The following is a 25,718-nucleotide window of genomic DNA, read 5'->3' as shown; positions in this document are numbered from 1 at the left end:
GAAGATCTGGGTTACTTCAGCAGGTGAAGAATTCCAACCAGCTGAGGTTTTAGCCAAGGCATGAGAAAGACAAAGTAAGTTGAAGAAGAAACCACAGATATCAATCATGGCCTATGAACAGCTATATAAAATGAACAATGTAGCAGATTTGCACCTTTTCTAATCACCATATGTGTCAATCTACAGGAAATTAAATATGTGCAAAAAGGTGTATACAGTTAGTCAAACTGGGGAAGACTAGGCCAGTTATAATTTATTGCCTTCCAACTTACCTTATTAGACTGCTCTATGAAAATACATCTGTACCTTTACATATTTTTCCTGTGTCAGCACTAAAGTTTTGTTAGTAGAGGACATGGAGAGACAATCCAGGAAGAAAACAGTGTTTTGCTTCTGGTCCAAATGTATAACCTTCTGCACAGTACAGTTTCTCCAGCATGAGACCTCTAGCGTCTCTGGGACGTAGTTTTTGCAGTACATTGGTCAAAATCTTCCTCCAGGGTTCTCCTCTATCCTCACCAATGTATTTTGTTTTTTTGTTGTTTTATTGGTACTGGGACTTGAAACAGGGCTACTTTAAACTGAGTTACATCCCCAGCTCTTCTTATTTTCTTGAGACAGGATCTTGCTAAGGTTGTCCAGAATAGCCTTGAACTTGTGATCCTCCTGTCTCCTTCTGAGTAGCTAGTATTACAGGCATGTGCCACATACTGGCTTCACCAATGGTTTTATAGCACAGCTCTTCTGGATCCAGAGTAATGAACAACTTTTCCAGCACTAGACAGATTCCTGTAGCTCTCAAGTTTTTCCAGTGTTCTCAGGGCACAATGGCTAGGGGATTCCCATGATATTCCCACACTCAAGACAGTTTTGTAGCAGAGTGCTTCCAACAAGATCGCAAAACTATCTGATGAGAAACCTGAAAACAGGGGTGGGATTTTGCTCAGTGGTAGAGAGCTTGCCTAGCATATGAGAGGTCCTGGGTTTGATCCCCAACACCATACCAAAAAAAAAAGAAAAAGAAGGAAAACAAAAAGAAAAATACCTGAAAAACTTTCTTAGATTTCTAGAAAATACTAAAGAACAGATTTCCAGCAGCATATATCACCAGTGACTTTTAAACCACATGCCATCTCCAAGAAGGTCTGGACCTTAACCTTGGGAAGTAGAGGGTGATTCTACTTATCCGGAAGCTCTATCTCAGCCCTAGGGCTATATTATATTTCTATATCCTTTAGAATTCACTGTACTTCTTACTAGACGATTCTTCTTTACTGTAAACCCTCCACTATAATTAATAATGATAATTCTTTATATTAAGTATTATGGTTCAAATCAACAACAGTCCATAAGTCCGCAATACTTCCAAAAGAAAGCCAACTTGGGCATGGTGGCACACACCTATAATCCCAGCAACTTGAGAGACAAAGGCAGGAGAATTATAATTTCAAGGCCAGACTCAGCAACTTAGAGAAACTCTGTCTCAAAAATAAAAACAATTAACTCCCTGTTGGGATGCCTAGGAAAACATCCCACTTTCCTTTAGCAGGGATGTCACTGGGTTTTGGAACGGGATCACACGGAGAAGGGGACCTGCTAGAGGGTGATGGTAGCTAACTAGGGATTAGTCCTCTTGGATAGGGTAGCTGGGGCAGGATAAGTCCTTGGGGTGGGACAAGAACCAAGCACCCAAGGTACCATTCTGCTGGCAGAAAGGATTCCTTGCTTCCACATGGCCACATCAGGAGTCATGGCTGAGGAATGAAGATCAAGCCTGAAAGGCGGGTCACAGGAGGAGCCAAGGCCAAACAGTATGGCAGAGAACCAAAACCAGAAAGCATGGCTGCAAGAAACGACAAGCTTAGTTCAGAGGATAGCCCCTGCCCAGCATGCACAAAGCAAGGCTGGGAGTTCAATCCTCAGCACAGGGGCAGAGCCACAAAGAACCCTGGAGGCCTGGAAGGAGTGGGAACAAGGCCCTGGGACTAGCTTGTTATAGACCCAGGCGCCACTTGTGAGGTCAAGGAAAATTGAGTCTATGGACAAAGTTTAAGCCCCAAAGGCATAAACAAGAAAAATAAATGTGTAAATTTTTTTAATTAAATAAAAATATAAAAGAGCTGGGGATGTAGCTCAGTGGTAGAGAACTTTGGCATTCAATCCCAGTATTCTACCCCATCCCAACAAAAGTCCAGAAAAAAAAAAAAAAAGTAACAGCTAAGGCAGTTTGAAAACAAATTCTTACTTTGTAAGTGGGAAACTTTAAAATTAAGATTTATTCAATCTCTCTGGTAGGAATTCACAAGAAAGCCAACTTATATACGGGTAGAAGTGTTGAGAGACACAGCCGAAGGGGCCCCAGCAAACTTCCAGCTGCCGGCTGATGATTGGCTCACAGAGGCCCCAGCAGCATCTAGCTGATTGGCTCCTCTGCGGTGATGCTCATTGGGCTGTTTCCCTGCCCTTTCAGCCCACGGAGCTGCTCATTGGGGGACTTTTTTGGCTCCGCCCACGTGACCCAGCCAATCGGCCTCAAGAACAGGAGGATTGTGGGAGGTGGAGAGAGGCTTGTGTTGGAGAGAGAGGCTTGTGGAAAGCCAGTGGTGGCAGTTGAGGCTCTGAGGGTTTTTCCTGAGAGGCTGTTTTGTTTGGCGTGTGTGGTTCTAAAAATAAAGTTCGTTTCTTTTGACAAGTGGCTCCTGATTGTGCCCAGCCAGACTGTGGCATTTGGTGGCTCCCACGGGGAGCAACTGAGTGTAAGTGATAAGGTAAACTGCTCGCCCCTGAGGGCAGGGCGAGAGGATGGGTAGCCATTTTAAGATTCCTCTTTTGTTTTGCTTCACTTTTGTTTTAAGTTGCCTGTCCCTGGAGATGAGTGAGACATAAGAAAAACCGCTCACATCTGAGGAAAAACTATTTGCGTCTGAGGAACAGATAGGGAGAAAGGTTATACTGATTTTTTGTTGTTCCATTTTTATTTCATTCTATCTCGGTTTTGTTTGGTGTTATCTTGTTGGGTTGTATTATAGTAGAAATATGGGATCAGAAATTAGTAAAAAACAAACCGAAAGAGTGTTAAGTAAATTGTTAGAGGAAGGAGGCATCCCAGTAAAATCAAGAGCAGTCAGGGCACACGTTGATACAATACAAAAACATAGCCCATGGCTTTTTAAGGAGGAGTTGTTAAATATATCACAATGGAACCATCATGGTGAAGATTTAAAAAGAATAGAAAAGCAAAGCCCAGGGACCCTGCCAGTTGGCACATTGCCATTGTGGACTTTCGTATCTTGTTTGCTTAGTCCAAAGCCTTCAGTTCAGACAATGGTAGAGGAAGGAGAAGACATATTGATTCAAGTAAAAGAAAAGGTCTCTCAAGTTAGTCAGACAGAGGAAATGATTCAAGTAAAAGAGAAGGTCTCTCAAGTTAGTCAGACAGAGGAAAAAATTCAAGTAAAAGAGAAGGCCTCTCAAGCTAGTCAGAGAAAGAAAGTGTAAAACAGAAAAAGCCATCAGGGGGAAAGTTACAACAGGAGACTGCTACTAACACCTTTCTATCACCAGAGGGTGTAAGTGTCCAACCAACAGCACCACCTCTACAGGAGACTGCTACTAACACCTTTCTATCACCAGAGGACGTAAGTGTCCAACTAACAAGGCCACCTCCATATGCTGGGAGGCCCCCAACCCCCGCAGTTGATAGTTGGGATCCTGAGACAAGATCTCAAATATTAACATGCCCTGTATTTGAGGCAGGAGGGCAGCAAGTTTACCATGTTTTAAATTTCAAAACAGTGAAGCAGCTAAAAGAGGCTGTAACAACCTACGGTCCTCAAGCACCCTTCACTGTAAGCATGGTCGAATCCATTAACAACTTGAACATGACGCCAGCAGATTGGGCTAATATGTGTAAAGCTGTGCTAAATGGAGGACAATACCTGTTATGGAAGGTTGCCAATGAGGAATTTTGCAAGGAGACGGCTAGGCGAAATGCTGCAGTCTGGCTGGGCACAATCAGGAGCCACTTGTCAAAAAAAATGAACTTTATTTTTAGAACCACACACGCCAAACAAAACAGCCTCTCAGGAAAAACCCTCAGAGCCCCAACTGCCACCACCGGCTTTCCACAGGCCTCTCTCTCCAACACAAGCCTCTTTCCACCTCCCACAATCCTCCTGCTCTTGAGGCCGATTGGCTGGGTCACGTGGGCGGAGCCAAAAAAGTCCCCCAATGAGCAGCTCCGTGGTCTGAAAGGGCAGGGAAACAGCCCAATGAGCATCACCGCAGAGGAGCCAATCAGCTAGATGCTGCTGGGGCCGCTGTGAGCCAATCATCAGCCGGCAGCTGGAAGTTTGCTGGCAGCTGGAAGTTTGCTGGGGCCCCTTCGGCTGTGGCTCTCAACATAGAAGGAATAACAAAATTAGTAAAACATCATTTTGCAAACCATAATGAAATTATTAAGTAAAGTTCACCAACAGAAATTTAAAATATAAAAGGCTGATAAAAATCTAGACATTCTAACAAGCTACAATCATATTTCAATGGGAAAAGCAAACTTTTTTTTGGTACTGGGGACTGAACCCAGAGGTGTTTTACCACTGAGCCACGTCCCCAGCCCTTTTTGTTTTTGACACAGGTTCTCAGTAAGTTGCTTAGGGCCTCATCAAGTTGCTGGCTTTGAACTTGAAATCCTTCTGCTTCAGCCTCTGGAATCACTGGAATTATAAACCTGAGCCACCACACTGGGATGGAAAAGCAGACTTTATAAGTGGAAGAATCAGACCATCATCATCCTGATCTAGTGGTCAATAAGATGCAACATGAAGTACCTATGATGTATTCTAGACAAAACTATTCTTTCTTAAACTAACCCATTGCACCTTCTCAGTTTTCTCAACTAGTATCCTGGGAAAGAATTAAACCCTAAAAAAAAGATCAGAGTGACTATTTTCTCAATTGTTCTAAGTGTGGTATATGGTTAGTACCATTATTAATGAAGAGTAGAAAACTCACTGCACACAATGGATTCCTCAGGGTATTAGGACTTAATTATTTTGAGGAAACCCTATTGAGAAGAGATGCTTTAGATGTAACTTTCAATTAGAGGAAATAGGTACTAAGAAAAAAAAGCTAAATTAAACAAACAAAGCAATCATAAAATGCAGAAGATATGCTATAAAAAAAAAAAAAAGCTGGTCCAATTTTTTCCCCAAATGTTATTTTGAAAAACACAGAAGATGGGGGACTGTCTTGTGAAGAAGACATGTTTCTAAACCAGACACTGATTTGCAAAATCTTCACTGAAAAAAAATTTTAGGGGCGCAGTAGTGCGCTCGCCTGGCATGCGTGCGGCCCAGGTTCAATCCTCAGCACCACATACAAAGATGTTGTGTCCACCGAAAACTAGAAAATAAATATTAAAAAATTCTCTCTCTCTCTCTAAAAAAAAAAATTTAGAATCAACTGAGGAAATCTGAACATGGTCTGAAACATATTAGATGATATGAGAATTTACTGAAATGTAAAGATGAATCTAAATGACTGAAAAAAAAAAAAAAAAGGTTACAGAAGAGCAGGTAGAACACAATCTCATTTGGGGTTTAAAAAAAAAAAATCTATACAAGGGCTGGGGATATAGTTCAGTTGGTAGATTGTTTGCCTCGCATGCACAAGGCACTGAGTTCAATCCCCAGCACCACCAAAGGGGGGAAAAATCTATACAAATGTTCATAGACGATACGTTTTAAAGGGTTAATAGTTGTTGGCACAGTGGCATACCTTGGGAGGCTAAGGATACAGGAGAATAGCTTGAACAGGAGTTCAGGAACAACCTGGGAAACAGCCTGGGACCACAGTTTTAAAAAGCGGGGGAAGGGTGTGGGGGCTGAGGGTAACAGCTCAATGGTAGAGCACTTGTCTAAATATGGCTGAATATGCATGAAGCTCTGGGTTCACAAAACAAACAAATAAATAAATATAAATGAAGGCCTACTGTCATGTATAACCAATTAGCACAAATTTTTTAAAGTTAAAAAAAAAGGCTATGATCTCCAAATTATTTGAATGTAATTGCCTTGTCTATATTTACTAATTTTCTACAATCCTATTTAAAATAAGTGGCCAATTGAAAATTAAACATGTTTAGCTTAAAAGAATAATTTCACAACAAATTTCTAACATCAACCTGACCATAATTTTTAACAAAATTGTTTTTTCAAACAAAAAGATCTATAATGTTGTAGAAGCACTGAAACAAATCCCTGAAAAATATCTCCTATAACCACATCATTGAGAAAAATCAAACGAGATCTGAAAGACCTAAAAATGAAATATGAGCTAGATAACGGATTTAATACCATCTAATTTAGGAACCAGTAGACATGTTCACTAAAAGACCAAAGAGTAAATATTTTAGACTTTGCAGGCCATAAGGTTTCTGAAAACTGCTCAATTCTACTGACAGAGACCAACAAAATGGACATTGACAATATGTAACTAAATGGCCCCAGCTGTGTTCCAGTATTTGCAAAAATAGGCAGTCAGCCCACAAAACATAAATTTACCCACCTCTGGTCTAAAGCATTTACATTCTAAGTGATCACAAGGAACTAATCACATTTAACATTGTTCAAAGATCAAGGAAAGTCTTCTATTACCTTCTTATCAAAATTTCAATTTGTCTTTATCAGAGAAACTTTTCCTTAGTAAAGTAAGTTTATACATACTTCCAAGCATGGTCCCTTCTCAAAAGCTCCCATAGCTTACAGAATGTGGGATACACAATCAGAAGGCCTGAATTCAAATTCTGATTAACAATTGCATTACTCTAAAGTTAATTCTCATTCACAGAATCATCATCCTCACAGGATTATGTATAAACTCAAAAGGTAGTTTCTTTTTGTTTGTTTGTTTGTTTTGATACTAGGGATTGAACCCAGGGAAACAACCACTGAGCCACATACCCAGTCCTTTTTAAATTTTTTTATGTTGAGAAAAGGTCTAGCTAAGTTGCTCAGACTCACTAAATTGCTGAAGCTGGCCTCGAACTTGAAATCTTCCAGCCTCAGCCACCCAGTCACTGGGATTATAGGCATGCACCATCATGTCCTACAAGAAGTATGGTTTCTGAAAGTATTTTGTAATTAGAAAGTATTATATAAATGCCAAAGTACTATTACTGCCAGATTTTCAAAAGAAAAAAAAAATTCAAAATAAATAAATAAGTACAATTGGATCCCAAAATAACCACTACAGTTTTCTGTCCCTCAGCAGCAATTGGGTATTCCAAACTTACTCACCAACAGAGATACTACTGTACTGGAGTAGAAGGCCAAATCTTCTATAATTTCTGTGCGTCTGTTAGCTCCAATTCGTAAAGAACGACTATGTACTTCTTCAGGTAACACCGTAAGAATCTCCAGCAAAAATGGCAGAGAAGTTACATCATTGCTATATCTGGAAAAGAAAAGGGGGAAGATTTATCACAAGTTATTGAAAGACAGAATATATATAATCACAAAAGATAACAGCCATCAGAACATACCATACAAGAAAAGCAGCACTCCTGTTACTGTTAAGGGAAAAAGAAAAGATACTATCTTTTGGAAAGGTTATCTAGAAAGACCTTGCAATCAAAATTTCAAGCTGTACAGTTGGGGATGAGGCTCAAGTGGTAGTGCGCTCGCCTGGCATGAGTGAGGCCATGGGTTCGATCCTCAGCACCACATAAAAATAAAGATATTGTGTCCACCTAAAAAAATAACCTAAAAAAAAAATTTTTTTTTTAAATTTCAAGCTGTATAATCTTTGACTCTCCATATTCACTTTTGGTGATTTATGTTTCACGAAAATCTTCACATACACAGGCAAAGATAAATATGTAAAGATGTGTACTACAGCATGTTTATAATTGCAAAAAAGGGGGGTATACAAATGTCCTTCAAAATTAGATAGAATAAAAAGGATTACTAACAATCATACAATAGAACATACTCAGCAATTAACAAAGAAAGTGACATACATTTATGAAAAGATGATCACATGTATTAAGCAAATAAAGCATATGAAACATAGTAAATATGGCTGAGCAAATACACAGGACCATATTAAAATATATACATACTTATTTGTTTTAAAATGCCAAGGGCTATATGATAAATCATTAACTGTGGTTATATAAAACATAGGACAGGATTTATTTGTGCTCTGAAAATTTCTATACTGTTATAAATTTTTTCAAGGAGCATATGTTATTTCACATTATAAAAAATTTCCTAAAAAAATAAATTATCCATGTAAGGGCTTTCATGATGCACTCTCTTTGAAGGTAAAAAAGGTTATACACTTTGTTCAGAAATAATTCCCTAATCAAATGCAAGAAAATATCAAGATTGTGTCTGAGGATATAGCTCAGTGTAAAGAGTGATTGCCTAGCATGTGCAAGGAATAGGTTTGATCCTTGCCAAAAAAAGATTATCTTGACAGGGCACATAAGGAAATGTTTTATCCAAAATAGCAGGCTTAGTGAGGCCCTAAGCAACTTAGCAAGACCCTGTCTCACAAAATAAAAAGGGTTGGGGATGTGGCTCAAGCACCCCTGAGTTCAATCCCTAGTACCAAAAAAAAAAAAACACCAAAGTAGTAGGCTCCATATCTAAAAATAATATGGCCTCTCTTGACAGACATGAAACAAACCTCAATTAGTAACAATATATATTCAAAGCAACCTTCAATTTAATACAATCTATAAATACTGAACTAGTTTTACAAATCTGCTAATAAGTCCATTACTGGGAGTAATCCACAATGCAATGAAAGAATGTGCTACAGTGGATTCAAGGAGAAAAAGAGAAAGGGTATGTATATAAATTATGAGGGTCTTTTATATCCCACATGATCTATTTCTGTAGTAATTAAATTTTAAATGACTTTCTTCAATTTAACAAAGATTAATAATATATAACTATGGTAACAGTTCAGGAAAATAATCAAATTTCTACCTACTAGTAACAAATTTCTCTGTGTAGCTTAATGATAATTCCTAATGCTAATATGCTGTCAATACAAATTACTTACTTTTCCACCAATGTTTGTACACAACCCTTCCAAGAAGGCATCTGTAGAGCGAGATCTGCTATTGCTAAAGCCAGCTAAAGAAGAGATTAAAAACAACAAATAGAAACAGGGTTACCATTAATGTTAACTGGAAAACAATGACTGAATTTTTTCTTCCAGACAATATGACAAGACTGACACCTTCCTTCTTCCCCATCCCAAACAAAAAAAAAAAAACACACACATACACACATACGTATATAATATAATGCATATATGTACGTGTGTGTGTGTGTGTGTGTGTGTAAGTATATTTGCTTCTCCAGCCTAGCTGAAAATTCCTGAAATTAAAGATTAGCCTTTAAAAGTTAATAACATGAGCTGGAGTTGTGGCTCTGAGGTACAATGCTTGCCAAGCATGTGGTTCTGGGTTAAATCCCCAGCACCGTAATAAATAAAGTTTAAAATTAAAAATAAGACTACACAAAAACAACAAAAGTAAAAAATATAAGCTATAGATTTTTTTCCTTACAATATATTAATACTTACTTTTATTTGGCAATACCACAGAACTTCATAGACAAATAAATTACACTTTCCCAAAAGACCAAAGCTACTGACAAAAGTCAGACATTTGACTGAGTCCTCAAGTAATAGATTGCCATTTCCCTTCTCTTTCCATTTCTCATCTTGAGGCCTTAGGCAAAAAATCTCCTTTTACACCAGGCAGAGAAAACTTGGGAGCATGTATTTACAGAAGCTTTCAGTTTTTCTTTCTAATATATTTCCCTGTTTAAAGGACGGGGGGGAAGACCAAATGCTCATTTTATTCATGAGAGACTTTTACTAGCCAACCAGCCCAGAAAGGATCTTTTAAAAAGGTAATAACCCTGTAGATCTCAGACCCAGCATAGTACAGAGTTTTGTTTTTCTTTTTTTAATCATCTGCAAATTTTTAACAGCATGTAGCACACGAATGTCTGTGAAAATACATTCTCCTTCCCCACTTCTAGTATTTAAAAGTTTGAAACCCAATGAACTATAAGACTAATGCAAAAGATTAAAACTGTCATTTTTATAAGACTATACCAAGACCCCCTATAATAAATTTAACATTACCTCACACAGCTCAACAATGATAATCAAAATAAACTTGACAATCCAAATGGCTTTACAAATTTCCCTAATGAGAATCACAGGATTTACCTGCGTTACAATGACAGGTGATAAATCTTTCAAGTTCTGGATATGGGTTAGCAATGAGTCCCTTAAGGAGGCATGAGAGTCTGTAGGGAGCTCATAAAATGAGGTCTGAATCTTCATCTTCATGGTCTGTGCAGCAAAATAGCATGATTCCACATCCTGCCGGATCTGTAACAACTGATCAGAAATCTCCCAGGCATGAACCTGAAAGTAAATCAAACAAAGATACCTTAAAGAAAATTAATTTTCTGCCAGGTATGATTGTGCATGCCTGTAATCCCAGTGGCTCGGAAGGCTAAGGAGGAGGATCACCAGTTCAAGGTCAGCCTCAGCAACTTAGCAAGGCCCTAAGCAACTTAATGAGACCCTGTCTCAAAAAAAACAAAAAGGAAAAAAAAGGCTGAGGATGCCCCTGGGTTAAGTCCCCAGTATCCACCTCTCCGCCCCTCCCACCCCCCTCTCCTGCAAAAAAAAAAAAAATTCTAAATAATTTTAATGTCATACTTCAATACATATATAAATATATTTAGACAAAAGTATACTCAAAGAAAAATCTGACAAGCTAAATCACCCACTAATTCAGCCAATATTTCAATTGTAGGCCCTATTCAACAAAAATTTTCTAAAACCTCTATCAACTGAACCAGCAGATATAATCTTTTTTTTTTTCCTATTTGACCGTTTTTTTAAATTTTGTTGTTGTTGTTGTTGTAGATGGACACAATACCTTTATTTTATTTTATTTTTACGCAGTGCTGAGGATGGCACCCAAATGCCTCATGTGTACTAGGCAAGCTCTCTACTAACTGAGCTATAACCCCAGCCCAGCAGATATAATCTTGCTGATGAGAATCATTTGAAAAATGTCCCCAAAGTCTCTACTAAAATGTCACTATGTAACTTCTAACCCTACCTATAGGTTGGTTGCTTCTTCTCTTTTCCCACATAAAGAAATAAGTTTTGATCACTCTGAAAATTGAGTCTGGAAGCTGTTTTGTTAGTATATCTATAAACAAGGAAATATATTTACTATTGGTCTCAGTACACCTACATTTCAACCTTTAGTGCCTGAAAAAATAGCAGAAAAAAAATACTGGTCCAAGTACATATTTCACATGCTTTATTTGGCAAAATGTTAAATATGCTGCTCAATAACTATCTCACAGAATAAAATAAGCTTATCTATAGAATATAAAGAACAAAAGCAAAGAATTTGGTACTACTCACAAATAAAAAAAGAGTCTTATTTAAAGATAACATTAGGGGTTGGGGTTGTGGCTTAGAGTGCTCACCTGGCATGTGTGAGGAACTGAGTTTGATCCTTACCACCACATAAAAAAATAAAATAAAGATATGATTTCCACCTATAACTTAAAAATAAATATTTAGAAAAAGAGATAATTTTAGGAAATAAATCATGTAGCACAGAAGGCAACTAACAGCCAACTAATAAATTCTAATCCAATTCAACACCAAATGCCTTTTCATAGGAGAGGGCTAAAATCAAATGACAATATAGACTGAAAAAACTTTCAATCTCAACATAAGAAAAGAGCGAACTATGAAGATCATATGCCTTTTTAGTTAATTTCTTATGAAGATGGAGCCCTTCACAAGTAACACAATTTCTTCAAGATCTTTCCAAAGAGAGATAAGCAGCAAGTCAAAATCAGAAACAGGCAGAATAAATAGGCAGTGCAAATTCCTAAAGTGAGTTGAAAACAGCCCCTGAATTCCACAATTGCAGGTTTACTAACATAAAATTTAGCTTTTAATCACATACACTGGTGGAGAGTAAACATGAAGCATTAATTTCCTTCAAGACATAGTTGTTTTATTAATTTGGGAGAATTTTTTATCCCTTAGAACATATACTCAACAAATATTTAAATGCATTGATATATCATTATTAACACCAATTACCCTTCCTCAGGTAAAATTTTTTCCAGCCACAATATTTTTAGTCATTCATTATCTAACTAGTAACCCAAGCACATCTATGATTTAATATGCCATCAAAATATATTTATTTTGCTCAAACTCATTTTTTAAATAGCAAAAAGATTCTATGAAGCTCTGGAATCTCTACAAATATCCTCAAACAGAGCAAATTAGAAAGAAAGAACATTTACAGCAAAACTAAGTGCTGTCTAGTCATCTCCAAAATTTAAGTGGATGGGAACCAGCCAGTGATATCTGTAAGATCTCTGCGGTTTCAACTTCAGTTAAAGCAGAAGCAGAGACAAACAACAGAGTATGTGATGGATGCAAAAGAGCCAACAGGTATTCACTGAGAAGTAACAGAGAACCAATTTGAGCACTGCAGTTGAAAATGCCAGATCCAATGGTGGATTCGTGAATGGAAGAGACCTACAAAAGATTTAAAAGGGAATGAACTGCTAGGCACAGTGGTGCATGCCTGTAATCCCAGTCGCTTGGGAGGCTGAGGCAGGAGAATCGCAAGTTCAAAGCCCGCCTCAGCAACCATGAGGCACTAAGCAACTCAATGAGACCCTGACTCTAAACAAAATATAAAATAGAACTGAAGATATAGCTCAGTGGTTGAATGTCCCTGAGTTCAACCCCCCCAAAAAAGAAGGGAATAAACAGTTTAGTCTGTATCTAAAACTTACAAACTGAAGAAGTCAGGAAAGCGGCCCAAACCAAGGAGAAATTACTGTAAAGAGAATCAAATTTATACAGAAGTATGAGACAAAGGAAGAAAAACAAAGGGGAACAAAGGAAATTTCAGAAATCAAGTTTCCATGTTTGTTAACTACCACACTAAAAATAACAGAAAAGGAAGCCCTAAGAAGTTGGAAATATTATATTTAACCAAGACTACTTCTACATGTTCAGAAAAACTAATTTCACAAAAAAATAAACAACTAAGCTTCAAATGACATATACAGCTTTGGAGACAAAAAAGAAAAATGAGCAGAAAACAACTCCTACAAGAAATGAAGACCAGAAAAACAGATTTTAAAAACTATATTACTTTTTCAAAATGAGCTAAAAGACACTAAGAAAATGATATGAAATATAAAATAGCACAATTGGAAAGGAGATTTTCAGAAATGAGATAAAAGACTCATGGAAAAGATGAGAAATTAAAGAAAAAAAAATCACTTCAGACATAAAGACTAAATTAGAAGGAATTTTATAAGTGTGACCAAACACATCAGATAAGTAAAAAAACAAAGCTGTCTTTAACCACAGAGAGAACAAAAAAGGTTAGGGGTGTAGTGGTACATCCCTGTAATCCCAGCTACTTGGGAGGCTGAGTCAGGAGGATCCCAAGTTCAAAGCCAGGCTTGGCAACTTAGCAAGATCCTGTTTCAAAATAAAAAAATAAAAAGGGCTGGGAATATAGCTCAGTGGTAAAGCACATACCAGAAAAATGAAAATGGAAGAATGTACTGATGATACTAAGAAAGAAAATCTGACAAACATTTCTGTTTAGTCAAAATTTTATAAAAGCCACAAACTCTTACATAGAAAAATTCAGAGATTATTATCTTGAGTCCTTCTGAAACAATCTTCTAAAATAGCTTCAGACAACCAAAACAACTACAAAGAGTTTGTCTTCAACGTAAGGACTGATTATAAAGTCTACACATGTAGTGTAAAGAACAACTAAAAAGTAAATGAAGACTCAAAACAAAGAGAAGCGGGTGGGACCGGGGATGTAGTTCAGTGGTCGAGTGTTTGCCTAGCAGTGCTGGGTTCAATCTCCAGCACTGCTAAAGAGGGGGAGGGAGGAAGGGAGGAAGGAGGGAGGGAGGAAGGAAGGATAGAAGGAAGGAAGGAAAGAAGGAAGAAAGGGAAGGGGAGGGGAGGGGAGGGAAGGGGAGAGGAGGGGTACACTGTTTGTGTACCCTGACAGTTCATAGTATAACTATTAAAGAACGAGGGGGAAAGGAAGGTACTGGGGAATTAGACTGATCAAACCATGCTTTGTACAAGTACAAACATGGTAAAGAATTCCACTATGATGTACATTGTAATACACAAGAATGTTGTTTTTTTTAAGAGAATGAGGGGAGTGGGTTGGGGTTGTGGCTCAGTGGTAGAGCACTTGCCTCTCACATGTGAGGCACTGGGTTCAATCCTCAGAATCACATAAAAATAAATAAAATAAAGATATTGTGCCCATGTATAACTAAAAAATATTTTTAAAAATTTTTAAAAAAGAGAATGAAGGGAAAAGGAGAATAGATGCAAAAATTAATTTAACTGCTGGGCACAGTGGCACACACCCACAATCCCAGTGTCTCAGGAGGCTGAGGCAAGAGGATCACAAGTTCAAGGCCACTCTTGGCAATTAGCAAGGCTCTACGCAACTTAATGAAACCCTGTCTCAAAATAAAAAATAAAAGGGGCTGGAGATGTATCTCAGTGCTTAAGCACTTTAGGTTCAATATCCAGTACCAAAAATAAACAAACAATGGTGATGGTGGTGGTAGTACTAGTATGGTTAATCTGAGGCATCAAGGCACTGAATTCTAATGGCATAAAGTAACTGAATAATTATGGGATATTCCATTTCTACCACCTTCTGTGTCCTTGAGAATCTAGATTTTTACAATGGAAGAGAAATATACAGATGTAATACAGAAGGACTTTTCAGATAAAAACCATGTAATGCTGAATTTGAATCAAAAATATTTATGGAGGACTTGGGGTATGGCTGAGTGGTAGAACACAAATTTAGCAGGTATGAGACCCTAGTTCAATCCCTAGCACTCCCCACCAAAAAGGAGGGGGATATCTGAATGACTATATAGGGAATTTTATCTTTAAATAAATATTTTCTATATGCATAATATTTACTCATGCCTATATATACATGTACACATATGCATGTACATGCCTATATATAATTTATATATAATTTTAATTTCATATATATAATATATATAACTCCTTAGCTATATTCACTGAAAGCCCTAAATATACTATCCCACCCAGTAACAACTGCATCCCTAGTGCTCATGTTGTCGTCTTTAAATTCAATTTGCCACTATAAGAAACCATTCCTTCTTGAAGAAACAGAAGATTAAGGTCTGAAGAAGAAAGCAAGCAAGAATGAGCCTATGATACATTGTGTCCTACTAGATAGCAAGAAAGCTACCTACTTAGAGTCATTTCAAAAGTACTTCGGAGGCACTGGCCTTGCTTCAGCAAGGGACTTAAATTATCACATGGAGAGACATGGTGACCATTATATTTAGGTATAAACTCAGTATCTTACAATGGGAAAATCTAGCATTATTTTGGTTTTCTTATATAAACCATAATTTTAGTAACCTACTAGTAGACAAGGAATACTTTATACAGGTAGTCTAGAAAAATAAGTAAAAAAGAAAAAGACATATTTAGAATACACTGTCACTATTTTGCAACCCACAAACAATGGTTGAAGCAACATTCTGGGACTTCTGAAGTTAGATCAGAAGCAGCTTTAGGACTTCTGCCTTGGAATCCTTCACTTTATACTCTAAGGAGAGAACTGCCATTAAGAATTCAGTAGTGGGCTGGGGATGAGGCTCAAGCTGTAGCGCGCTGGCCTGGCATGCACAGGTCGCTGGGTTCGATCCTCAGCACCACATAAAAATAAAAAAAAATAAAGATGTTGTGTCCACCGAAAAACTAAAAAATAAATATTAAAAAAAAAATTCTCTCTCTCTCTCTCTAAAAAAAAAAAAAAAAGAATTCAGTAGTGCCCCACTTGAGAGAAAATGTGGAAAGGCCATAAAGACACATGGAGCTGCTGATTACAGGCGCATGCCTGTAATCCCAGTGGCTCGGGAGGCAGCTAAGATAAGAGGATCACAAGTTCAAAGCCAGCCTCAGCAAAGGTGAGGCACTAAGAAACTCAGTGAGACCCTGTCTCTAAACAAAATACAAAATGAGACTGGGGATATGTTTCCATGGTTGAGTGCAGTGCCCCTGAGTTCAATCCAAGGTATCAAAAAATAAAAACTAAAAATAAAAAAAAAATAAAAGACTACATGGAAAGTGAGGACCAGCTGGGCTCAGCATTCTGTAGAATTCCAATCACAGTGTCAGGCATGTGTATGAAACTGTCTTAGAACCTCCAGACCAGGCCAACCACCAAATGGATGCCTCAAGTCGCATAATCACAATCTACTGAACTCTGATCAAATTCCTGACCTACAAACTTATGGGATAAAATGGTTTTTAAAGTCACTAATTTTGGGGATTGTTTCAAAAAAGGTAATCAGAAGAGATAACCAGATGATGAAAACGATAAGATCTTGATGAAAATGATAAGATCAAACATGACTGTCTCTCATCAAGCCTCTGGATCCAGCTGCCAATATACAGATGTCCTTTAGTATCCTTGGGGAATTGGATCCAGGAACCTATCAGATACCAAAACCTGCAGATGTTCAAGTCTCTGACACAAAATGGTACAGACTTGTATATAACAGACATATCTACCCTTAAATTTATAAGTGACATAAATCATCAACAGATTATTTGCAATACATAACACAGTATAAATGCTATGTAAACAGCAGCTGTACTTGGGCTAGGCAAGTGGCAGAGCACTTGCCTCGCACATATAAAGCAATGGGTTCAATCTTCAACACCACATAAAAATGAATGAATGAATGAATAAGGGTATATAAAAAAAACAGTTGCTTGCTGTACTGCATTGTTTAGGAAATAATGATATGAAAAAAGTCAATACATGTTCAGTATAGACACAATCTTTCTTTCCAAATATTTTCATTCTGCAGTTGGTAGAATTCTCAGATGCAAAAACCCACGGATATAAATGACCAACTTATAGAATAGAATGATCTTACATAATTCTTATGCAATCGGCAAAATCCAGATCAGGAAACTCCAGGTCAAATGGACCAGCTTCCTCAACATAAACAATCTTACAAAGAGAATCTACAGACAAAAGGTATATTTAAAGTAGTAATAAAAACAGCAAGACTCTACCACAAAGTGTGGGAATGTCCACCTGCTGATAAAACTGTAAAGACATCGAAAGAAAACATTACTATAAAAGAAGAGTGGGCTGAACGCAGAAGTGCATGCCTCTAATCCCAGCAGTTCTGGAAGCAGAGACGGCAGGATCGAGAGGTTCAAAGCCAGCCTCAGCAATTTAGCAAAACGCCATCTCAAAATAAAAAGGGCTGGGGATGTGTTGAAGTAGTTAAGCACCCCTGGGCTCAATCCCTTGGAAAGGAAGGAAGGAAAACAAAAAACAGCAGTTACTTTTAGGGAGAAGAAAGAAGTCAAATAGGGCACAAGGAAGACCTCAGGAAAGGTCAGTAAAGTGCTATTTCTTGACCTGTTGTGGCTATAAGGACACTCACATATACTAATTCACCAAACTATACATCTGTACCGTACAGTTTTCTGCGTTTGTGTTTAAAAAAACAAAATAACAATAAAGCCAAACCCTATATTTTGCCTATTTAAATTAAACTAGTATGAAGTCTTTACCCACGTTAAATCTGTTAAGCTATTACTTCAGAACCCCTGTAAAAAGCTCATTGTGGGCCAGGCATGGTGGCACATGCCTATAATTCCAGCTATTTGGAAGCTTAAGTTACACTCAGCTATACCCTCAACCCACAATGAACTCTGCCTCCTGCTCCCCAGTACTGGGGACTGAACCAAGGAGTATTCTACCTCTGAGCTACATCCTTAGACCTTTACTAAAATTTAATTTTTACCTCAGCACAGTGTGCACACACCTATAATCTCAGCTACTTGAGAGGCTGAGACAGGAAGATCACAAATTCAAGGTCAGTCTTTGAGACTTATCAATACCATGTCTCAAAAATAAAACTTAAAAAGGGATAGAGATGTGGCTCACTGGTAAAGCACCCTGAGTTCAATCCCCAGTACGTACGTATATACATACATATATATTTTTGTTTTGTTTTGAGATAGGGTCTTACTAATAAATTGCCCAGAGTGACCCTGAACTTGAGATCCTCCTGTCTCAGTCTCCTAAATTGATAGGATCAAATAGGTATGCCACTGCAACAGACTGTTATCTGTATTTCTGACTTAAACATTTCTATCTTCTTAAAAGTTGACATTTCACTGTTACGCACTTTGGCACAAGCCTGTAATCCTAGTGATTCTGGAGGCTGAGACAGGAGGATCACAAGTTCAAGGCCAGCCTCAGCAACTTTGTGAAACCCCCGACTCAAAAAATAATAATCATAAAAAGAGTAGGGATGTGGCTCAGTAGCTAAGTGCCCCTGGGTTCAATCCTAAACTATTTACCTTGAGCAAACTGGTAAACTTATAGGTAGGGCTGTGAATTGGTAAATAAGAGGAGTAGAAATACAAAGGAGATATTTAATTTTGACCTCAGCACAGTGTGCACACCTGCTTTCTTTTCTTCCCACCCTCTCTTTTGTGGGTGAGGTTCTGGGGATTAAACCTAGGGCCTCAAGCATACTGAGCAAGTGCTCTACTAGTATGCTTAAGGGGAGATACACACACACACACACACACACACACACACACACATATATATATCTGATGATAAAACCCAGAGTCCAGAAGCTCTTTACCACTGAGCTACATCCTCAGCCCATTTTATTTTTGAGGGGTTCTCAGTAAGTTGCTAAGTTATTGAAGCTGATCTTGAACTTGAGACTCTCCTGCCTCAGCCTCCTGAGTCACTGGGATTACAGGTATAAGCCACTGTGCCCAGCAAATATATTTTTTTAATGTCTTTTGTATTTATTTTCTTACTTTCTTAGAACCAGAGATAGAACCCAGGGACATTTTATACTGAGCTACATCTCCAATCCTTTTTTACTTTGAGACAGGAACTTGCTAAGTTGCCAGGCTGGCCTCAAACTTGCAATCTTTTTGCCTCAGCCTCTCAAATCACTGGGATTACAGGAGTGTGTCACCACACTCAGCTTAGAACTGTCTTTTTTAAAAAATGGACTTTTAATATGGAAAAATCTCCAAGATACATATTTTTTAATATTTATTTTTTAGTTGTACACAATACCTTTATTTTGTTTATTTATTTTTATGTGGTGTTGAGGATCGAACCCAGGGTCTCGCACATGCCAGGCAAGTGCTCTACCTACCGCTGAGCCACAACCGCTGCCCCAAGATACATATTTTTAAAAATATATAGTAATATACCCTGTGCATGTCTTGGTAGCAGAACACCCAATGATCTCTACAAAGAGGCTTTGTGACCTAGCCCCCAACCTCCTATATGATTACAGCCTTTGAAGGGCTAGGGAAGTCTCCGCCAGTCCCAAGAGCATGGCAGCCACCTCTTACAAAGACCTGCTTATGCCACCCATAACTTCTACTGTCTCTATCTGGGTTCCATGTCCAAGGACAGCTTCTGGCAGGTAGTCCAAGCAAAGCCAATGCCAGACCCCATCCTGACCACCAATCTCAGGCTTCCAGAGGAACGAGCAGCTACAGCCTTGCCTAGCCTTTTCCATCCTAACCCCATCTGGTAGACTAGGCCAAGTACACAGGAGCAATTGTGTTCTTTTTTTTTTTTAATGTTTATTTTTCAGTTCTCAGCAGACACAACATCTTTGTTTGCATGTGGTGCTGAGGATCAAACCCTGGCTGCACGCATGCCAGGCGAGCACGCTACCGCTTGAGCCACATCCCCAGCCCAGCAATTGTGTTCTTTTTTCCCCTCCAGTATTGGGGGTTGAACCCAAGGGTGCACTACCACTGAGCTACATTTGAACCCCTTTAATTTTTCATCATAAGAGACAGGGTCTCACTAAGTTGCGGAAGCTGGCCTCAAATTTGTAATCCTCCTGCCTCAGCCTGATGAGTAGCCAGGATTACACATGTGCTACACTGTGCCCCACTGCACTTAGATTCTTTTATATCAAAACACTAAATAACAAAAAGGAAGTCAAGAGAGCTCATTCTTTACTATCAAGAAACAAGAGCTTTTCTGATACCCCATAACTGTTTGTCTCATACAAAATGGAAAACATGCTTCAAGCATCCAGCAAGAGAAAAAAGTGATACAAATCTCGTTGTAAGATTCTTTCTGAGTGGTATTGCTGCAAAAGTATATTTATTTTGTAATTTTTATAACTATTGCCAAAAGGCTTTATCACATTATACTCCCATCATTCCTGTATCCCCATAGTCTTATCAACAGAATGCACTATCAAACTTCTGTACTTGTGTCTAACTAGCAAAAAATAGTATTTCAGTGTGGTTTTTAATTTCTATTTTATTTTGAGTGAAACTGAGGATCTTTTTAAATTTTTTGAAAATACATTGGTATTTCCTTTTATGTGAATTTTCTGATACGTTTTATCAATCTTTTACATGACTATAGTTTTTCCATATTGTTTTCCAGGAGTTCCTTATGTTAGTAACTGGTCTCAATTAACCATTTGTGATACACAGCAATCCTTCTATTTCCCTAATATATTTATCAATTTAAAAAAAAATTCGTTCTGTAAACTTTTTTAGAAAAAGCAGTGAAACTTTTTAATAACACACAGCAGTTAGTTTTGTGCCTCATATGCTCCCTAAATGACCTAAAAGTTATCTCTCCTATTGCATTTGCCAGACATTTCAACTTGATTATAAAAGGATATCTGGTATTTTTCCAATTCTCCAGCCAAAAACAACCAGAAAATGTTAATTAGGTACCAAAAAAGACCCTTTCTGTAGACACCAAATTAGCTAGTACATGGGGCCACAGATCCCAGAGAGAATGGAATAGAATTCAGTCCAGTATTTGGCTCCACTTTTTCCCTCAAGTTATCCAATTTGAAAGTGGAAGACAAGAGTCTGAGATGCGAAGAACTCTGGGACGTTTCAACAGACTGGGAAAAATGATTTCAGGAAACTGGAATATGGCCAGGTGTTATGGTGCATACCTGTAATTCCAGCAGCTTAGAAGGCTGAGGCAGGAGGCAAGTTCAAGCCCAACCTCAGTAACTTAGGCCCCAAGCAACTTAGGAGATCCTGTCACAAAATAAAAAATAAAAAGGGCTGGGCATGGGAATATGCCTCAGTGGTTAAACACCTTTGGGTTCAAACCCCCAAACAACAACAACAACAACAAAAAAAAAAAACCTGGAATATGAACTTGAATTGAAAATTGGAATTCTGACTGCCAAGGAAGAGGAATTCTGATAAATATTCCAAGCCTGCAGTCTGGACCCAGTGAAGGAAAGAAGACATACAAACGCTACTCAATTTATGATGGAATTATGTCCACATAACCCTTCATAAGTTGAAAAAATCATGGGCTGAAAATGTGTTTAATACACATAACATTCCAAATATCATACTTAGTCTACTATACCTTAAATGCCCAGAATACTTATTTTAGGTTACAGTAAGACAAAATCATCTAAGACAAGGCCTATTTTATATCAAATATTTGTATCAAATATATAATTTATTAAAAACTGCACTGAAAATTAAAAATAGAATGGTTGCACTTTCACACCATGGAAAAGACAATAAATCACAAGTCAAATATTCCATTATTTGTCAGGAACCATCTACACACCAGTTCTCAAAAAGACTGAAACTTCTACAAGATAGAGTGTGTATTATGCCACAAATAAAGTCCTAATAAATTTAAAGCCTGAAACCATACAAAGCATCTTTTCTAGTTACAATGAAATGAACAGAAGAAAAACCAGAAACTTCATAAATATGTGGAAATTAAACAACACATTCTTCAACAATCAAGAGGCCAAAGGAGAGGAAATATCTTAAGAAAAATGAAAACACAGTGTACCAAAACCTATGGGGTGCAGCAAAAGTTACACTAAGAAGGAAATTTACAACTGTACATGCGTATATTAAGAGAAAAAAAATCAATAGTCTAACTTTTTAACTTAAGGATCTGGGGAAAGAACAAACTAAACCCAAAGCTAACAGAAAGAAGGATATTAAAAAGATTTAGACCAGGACAAAATAAGATGTTCCTATCCCACTCCCCCAAACAAATACACTAAAAAGATCCTGTCTCAAAATTTAACAAAAGAGGTGAGAAAGAATCTGGCAATGTAGCTCAGTGGTAGAGCACTTGCAGAGCATGCATGAGGCTCTGGGCTCAATCCCTAGGACCACCCAAAAAAACACCATTAAAAAAAAAAAAAAAACATGATTATATGATTAACCATCAGGAATACAAATCAAAACCACAATTAGATATCTCTTCACCAGGATAGCTATAATCAAAAAGACCTAAGTGTTGGTGAAGATGTGGAAAACAAGAAGGCACTTAACAGAGTTATCATATTACTTAGAAATTCAATAAACACTTGAACATGATTACGATTATTCATTGCAGTGTTATTCATAACAATCAAAAAATAGAAACAGTCCAAATGTTGGTTCATTGAAGAATGGATAAAATGTGGTACCTATATATAAAGATAAGAAAATGGAATATTGTTTAGCCATAAAAAGAATTAAGTGGGCTGGGGATGTACCTCATTGGTAGAGCACTTGCCTAACATGCACAGAACCCTGAGTTCAACTCTCAACACCACAGTCAATCAATCAATCAATAAAAATAAATAAGGGTGAAAACAAAAATTGAGTGGGGAGGAAAGGAAACAATCATACCTGCTACAGCATGGATAAACCTTGAAAATGCTATCCTAAGTGAAAAAAGTCAGCCACAAAGTACTACAAACTGTATATTCCCATTTATATGAAATGTCTTTTAACAGGAAACTCTTTATAGACAAAAAGTGAATTGCCTAAAGCTGGGGATGAAGTAGAAGGGGGGAGCATACCGAGGGGTATGGATTTCTTTTTCAGGTGATGAAACTGGTCTAAACTTGATTGCGGTGATGGATATACAACTCCATGAATATTACTAAATATGTCTACACTTTAAGTGGGAGAGTTACAGTTGTGTGAATTTCATTAAAATTGTTATTTAAAAAATAGGCAAGCTAGGCTTGGAGGCGCATACCTACAATCCCCACAAAATTCCAGAGGCTCAGGCAGGAGGATCAAATTCAGCTTCAGCAACTTAGTGAGACCCTGTCTCAAAATTTAAAAAATTTTAAAAAGACTAGGGAGGTAGCTCAGTTGTAAAGTGCATCTGGGTTCAATCCCAGTACCAAAAAGAAAAAAAAAAATTAATTTATAATATAAGTCAGAATAGTGGTTGTTGGGGGTGTGATTTCCTGGGAAGAGGTATTCTGGAGCCTACTGAAATGTTTTATGCCTTGATGCTATTAATGATTACTTATATGTCAACATAAGTAAAAAAACAAAAAATAAAACGGAAATTGTATATGTAAGCAAATTATCTTTTGATAAAGGTTGAAACCTTTTGTCTGTAAGCAAAATATTAAATGAAACTGTAGGTTACGACTTCAACATAACCTAAAACTTCTCTTGTTAATATCTGTACGCTATGGGGGCTGGGGATATGGCTCAAGCGGTAAAGCGCTCGCCTGGCATGCGTGGGGCACTGGGTTCGATCCTCAGCACAACATAAAAATAAAGATGCTGTGTCCACCAAAAACTAAAAAATAAATATTAAAAAAATTTTTTTTTAAATCTGTATACTATGGAAGGCACAAAATTATTCCAATCTAATAAAATGCTAATATGAGGAGCTCAGGGATAGAGCTCAGTGGTAGAGTACTTGCCTAACATGTACGAAGCCCTTAATTCAATCCCCAGCACCAACAGAGGGGGAAAAAGCTAATATGGTATGCACAGATACTGTGTAACTGTATGTAAGAAAAAAAAGTTAGCAAATGGAATCATAATCACTTTGACTTTACAGTACAGGAAAAAAAAACAAATTTTAGTTTGAATTGTTCTCTAACTAAATAAATCTAATATAACAAAACTCAGAAAAGATGCCTCCAACAAGAATAAATGAATCCTTTACCTTACGACCATGGTACTACCCTTGACTATCACAGCTAAGCTGTGGAATTTTACACTGAAATTATTTGGGCCTTGTTCATCTTTTCAAATAGATGATAAACTCTGTTCAAAAGTAAGGAAACAAGGGCTGTGGTTGTGGCTCAGCGGTAGAAAGCTCACCTAGCACGTGCAAGGCACTGAGTTTGATCCTCAACACCACATAAAAATAAATAAAGGTATGTGTCCAACTACAACTAAAAAAAAAAAAAAAAAAAAAAAAAATTAAAGAAAAAGTAAGGAAACAACTTTAATTATCTTTGCAACTCCCAAAATCCATAGATAAATCCTTATGCTATTAAAATGTAACTGATAAAGCATGCACAGGGGTGGGGGGGGCTTGCAAGGGATTGAACCCAGAGGCACTTTACCACTGGAACTACATCCCCAGCCCTTTTTATTTTTATTTTAAGACAGGGTCTCACTAAGTTGCTGAGGCTGGCCTTGAACTTGCAACCATCCTGCCCCAACTTCCTGGGACTATAGGAGTGTGCCACCACACCCAGCATAAAGTTTATATTAAATTGTTAAATATGAAGCAAATTGATAACACCATCTCATAAGTCTCTGACCTCTTTGTTCTCCCAAACATGAAGCCCACCCTTTCACCAGGTATATGAAATACTCCACTGGGGACATCTATCAAAACAGAATTTAAAATGTTTAGAGAGAAAATGGGAAACAGAGATAAGCCAATAAGTTCTTTATAGATAAGGAATACAAAAGCCCTCAGAAAATGAGAATTTGAGTACTCATTTGTAAACCTGCACTGGCCATGCCAGGATAGAAACCTGGTTTTGTTTTATTTTAACAACAAGAAGAAACTTAATGTTTTTCTTAGCTAAAATCTGAAGATTTAAAAACCTGGGGAAAATGTGGGGATATCCTTTCTAGAATAAGGCTTACTTTAAACTATACCCAATACTTTTGAAATAGTTAACAGAAGATCAGTGTTCAGCCCAGGCTAATAAACTAAACATAAAATCTGCATCTTCGAATGCTCATTATACTATTATCTAGTTGCCTAGATAATATAAAACTATATAAAACAATATAGTTGTTTTATAATAAACTAAAATATAGAGGGCAGGTATATATAATTTTCCAGGATAATTTTACAATGAACTGGCTTAGAAGAACTCCCAAATTTCTCCTATGAAAATGCATGAAGTGGAACCAAATGGAAAGAAGAGCTACCTTCTAATTTCAAGTACCATTTTTATTTATTTATTTTTAATTTTTGTTCTTTACAACGCTGTGGATCAAACCCCAGGTCCATGTACACTTTAATAAGTGCTCTACCACTAAGCTATGTCCCTAGCTGCCTTTTTAATCTTAAAGTTGCCTCACCCACTAGTCAAAAGTGCCCTTCCTATCAAATATCTGTCTTTTAGAAAAATAAATCAACTATAAGAGTGACCACAAAAGAAACTAGGCAAAAGAGTATCAAAAGTTATTAAGTAAATCGTTGGTAAAAAAAAAAATTACCCATAATGATAGTGCCAATACTAAACATT

The 25,718-nt window shown here is 37.4% G+C and overlaps 1 protein-coding gene across 3 annotated transcripts in view; it reads right to left on the bottom strand.

Annotated features, from left to right (window-relative positions):
- LOC114108189 (transportin-3) overlaps nt 1-25,718 on the bottom strand; it is an 86,146-nt gene that overhangs the window by 49,425 nt on the left and 11,003 nt on the right. For all 3 annotated transcript variants that reach the window (XR_011707554.1, XM_071612033.1, XM_071612036.1), the window contains exons 2-4: nt 10,261-10,461; nt 9,076-9,149; nt 7,299-7,455 (exon numbers count right to left, since the gene is read on the bottom strand). Coding sequence is in view for 2 of the 3 variants with exons in the window: in XM_071612033.1 (XP_071468134.1) it covers nt 7,299-7,455; nt 9,076-9,149; nt 10,261-10,461 (432 nt within the window). In the remaining variant the exon portion in view is untranslated. The remainder of the gene's footprint in view (nt 1-7,298; nt 7,456-9,075; nt 9,150-10,260; nt 10,462-25,718) is intronic.

This window comes from Marmota flaviventris, chromosome 1, assembly GCF_047511675.1.
Source record: "Marmota flaviventris isolate mMarFla1 chromosome 1, mMarFla1.hap1, whole genome shotgun sequence".
NCBI classification, from domain to species: Eukaryota; Metazoa; Chordata; class Mammalia; order Rodentia; family Sciuridae; genus Marmota; species Marmota flaviventris.
Note: the sequence above shows the minus strand (reverse complement) of the source record. Positions and strands in the feature narration are given on the sequence as shown.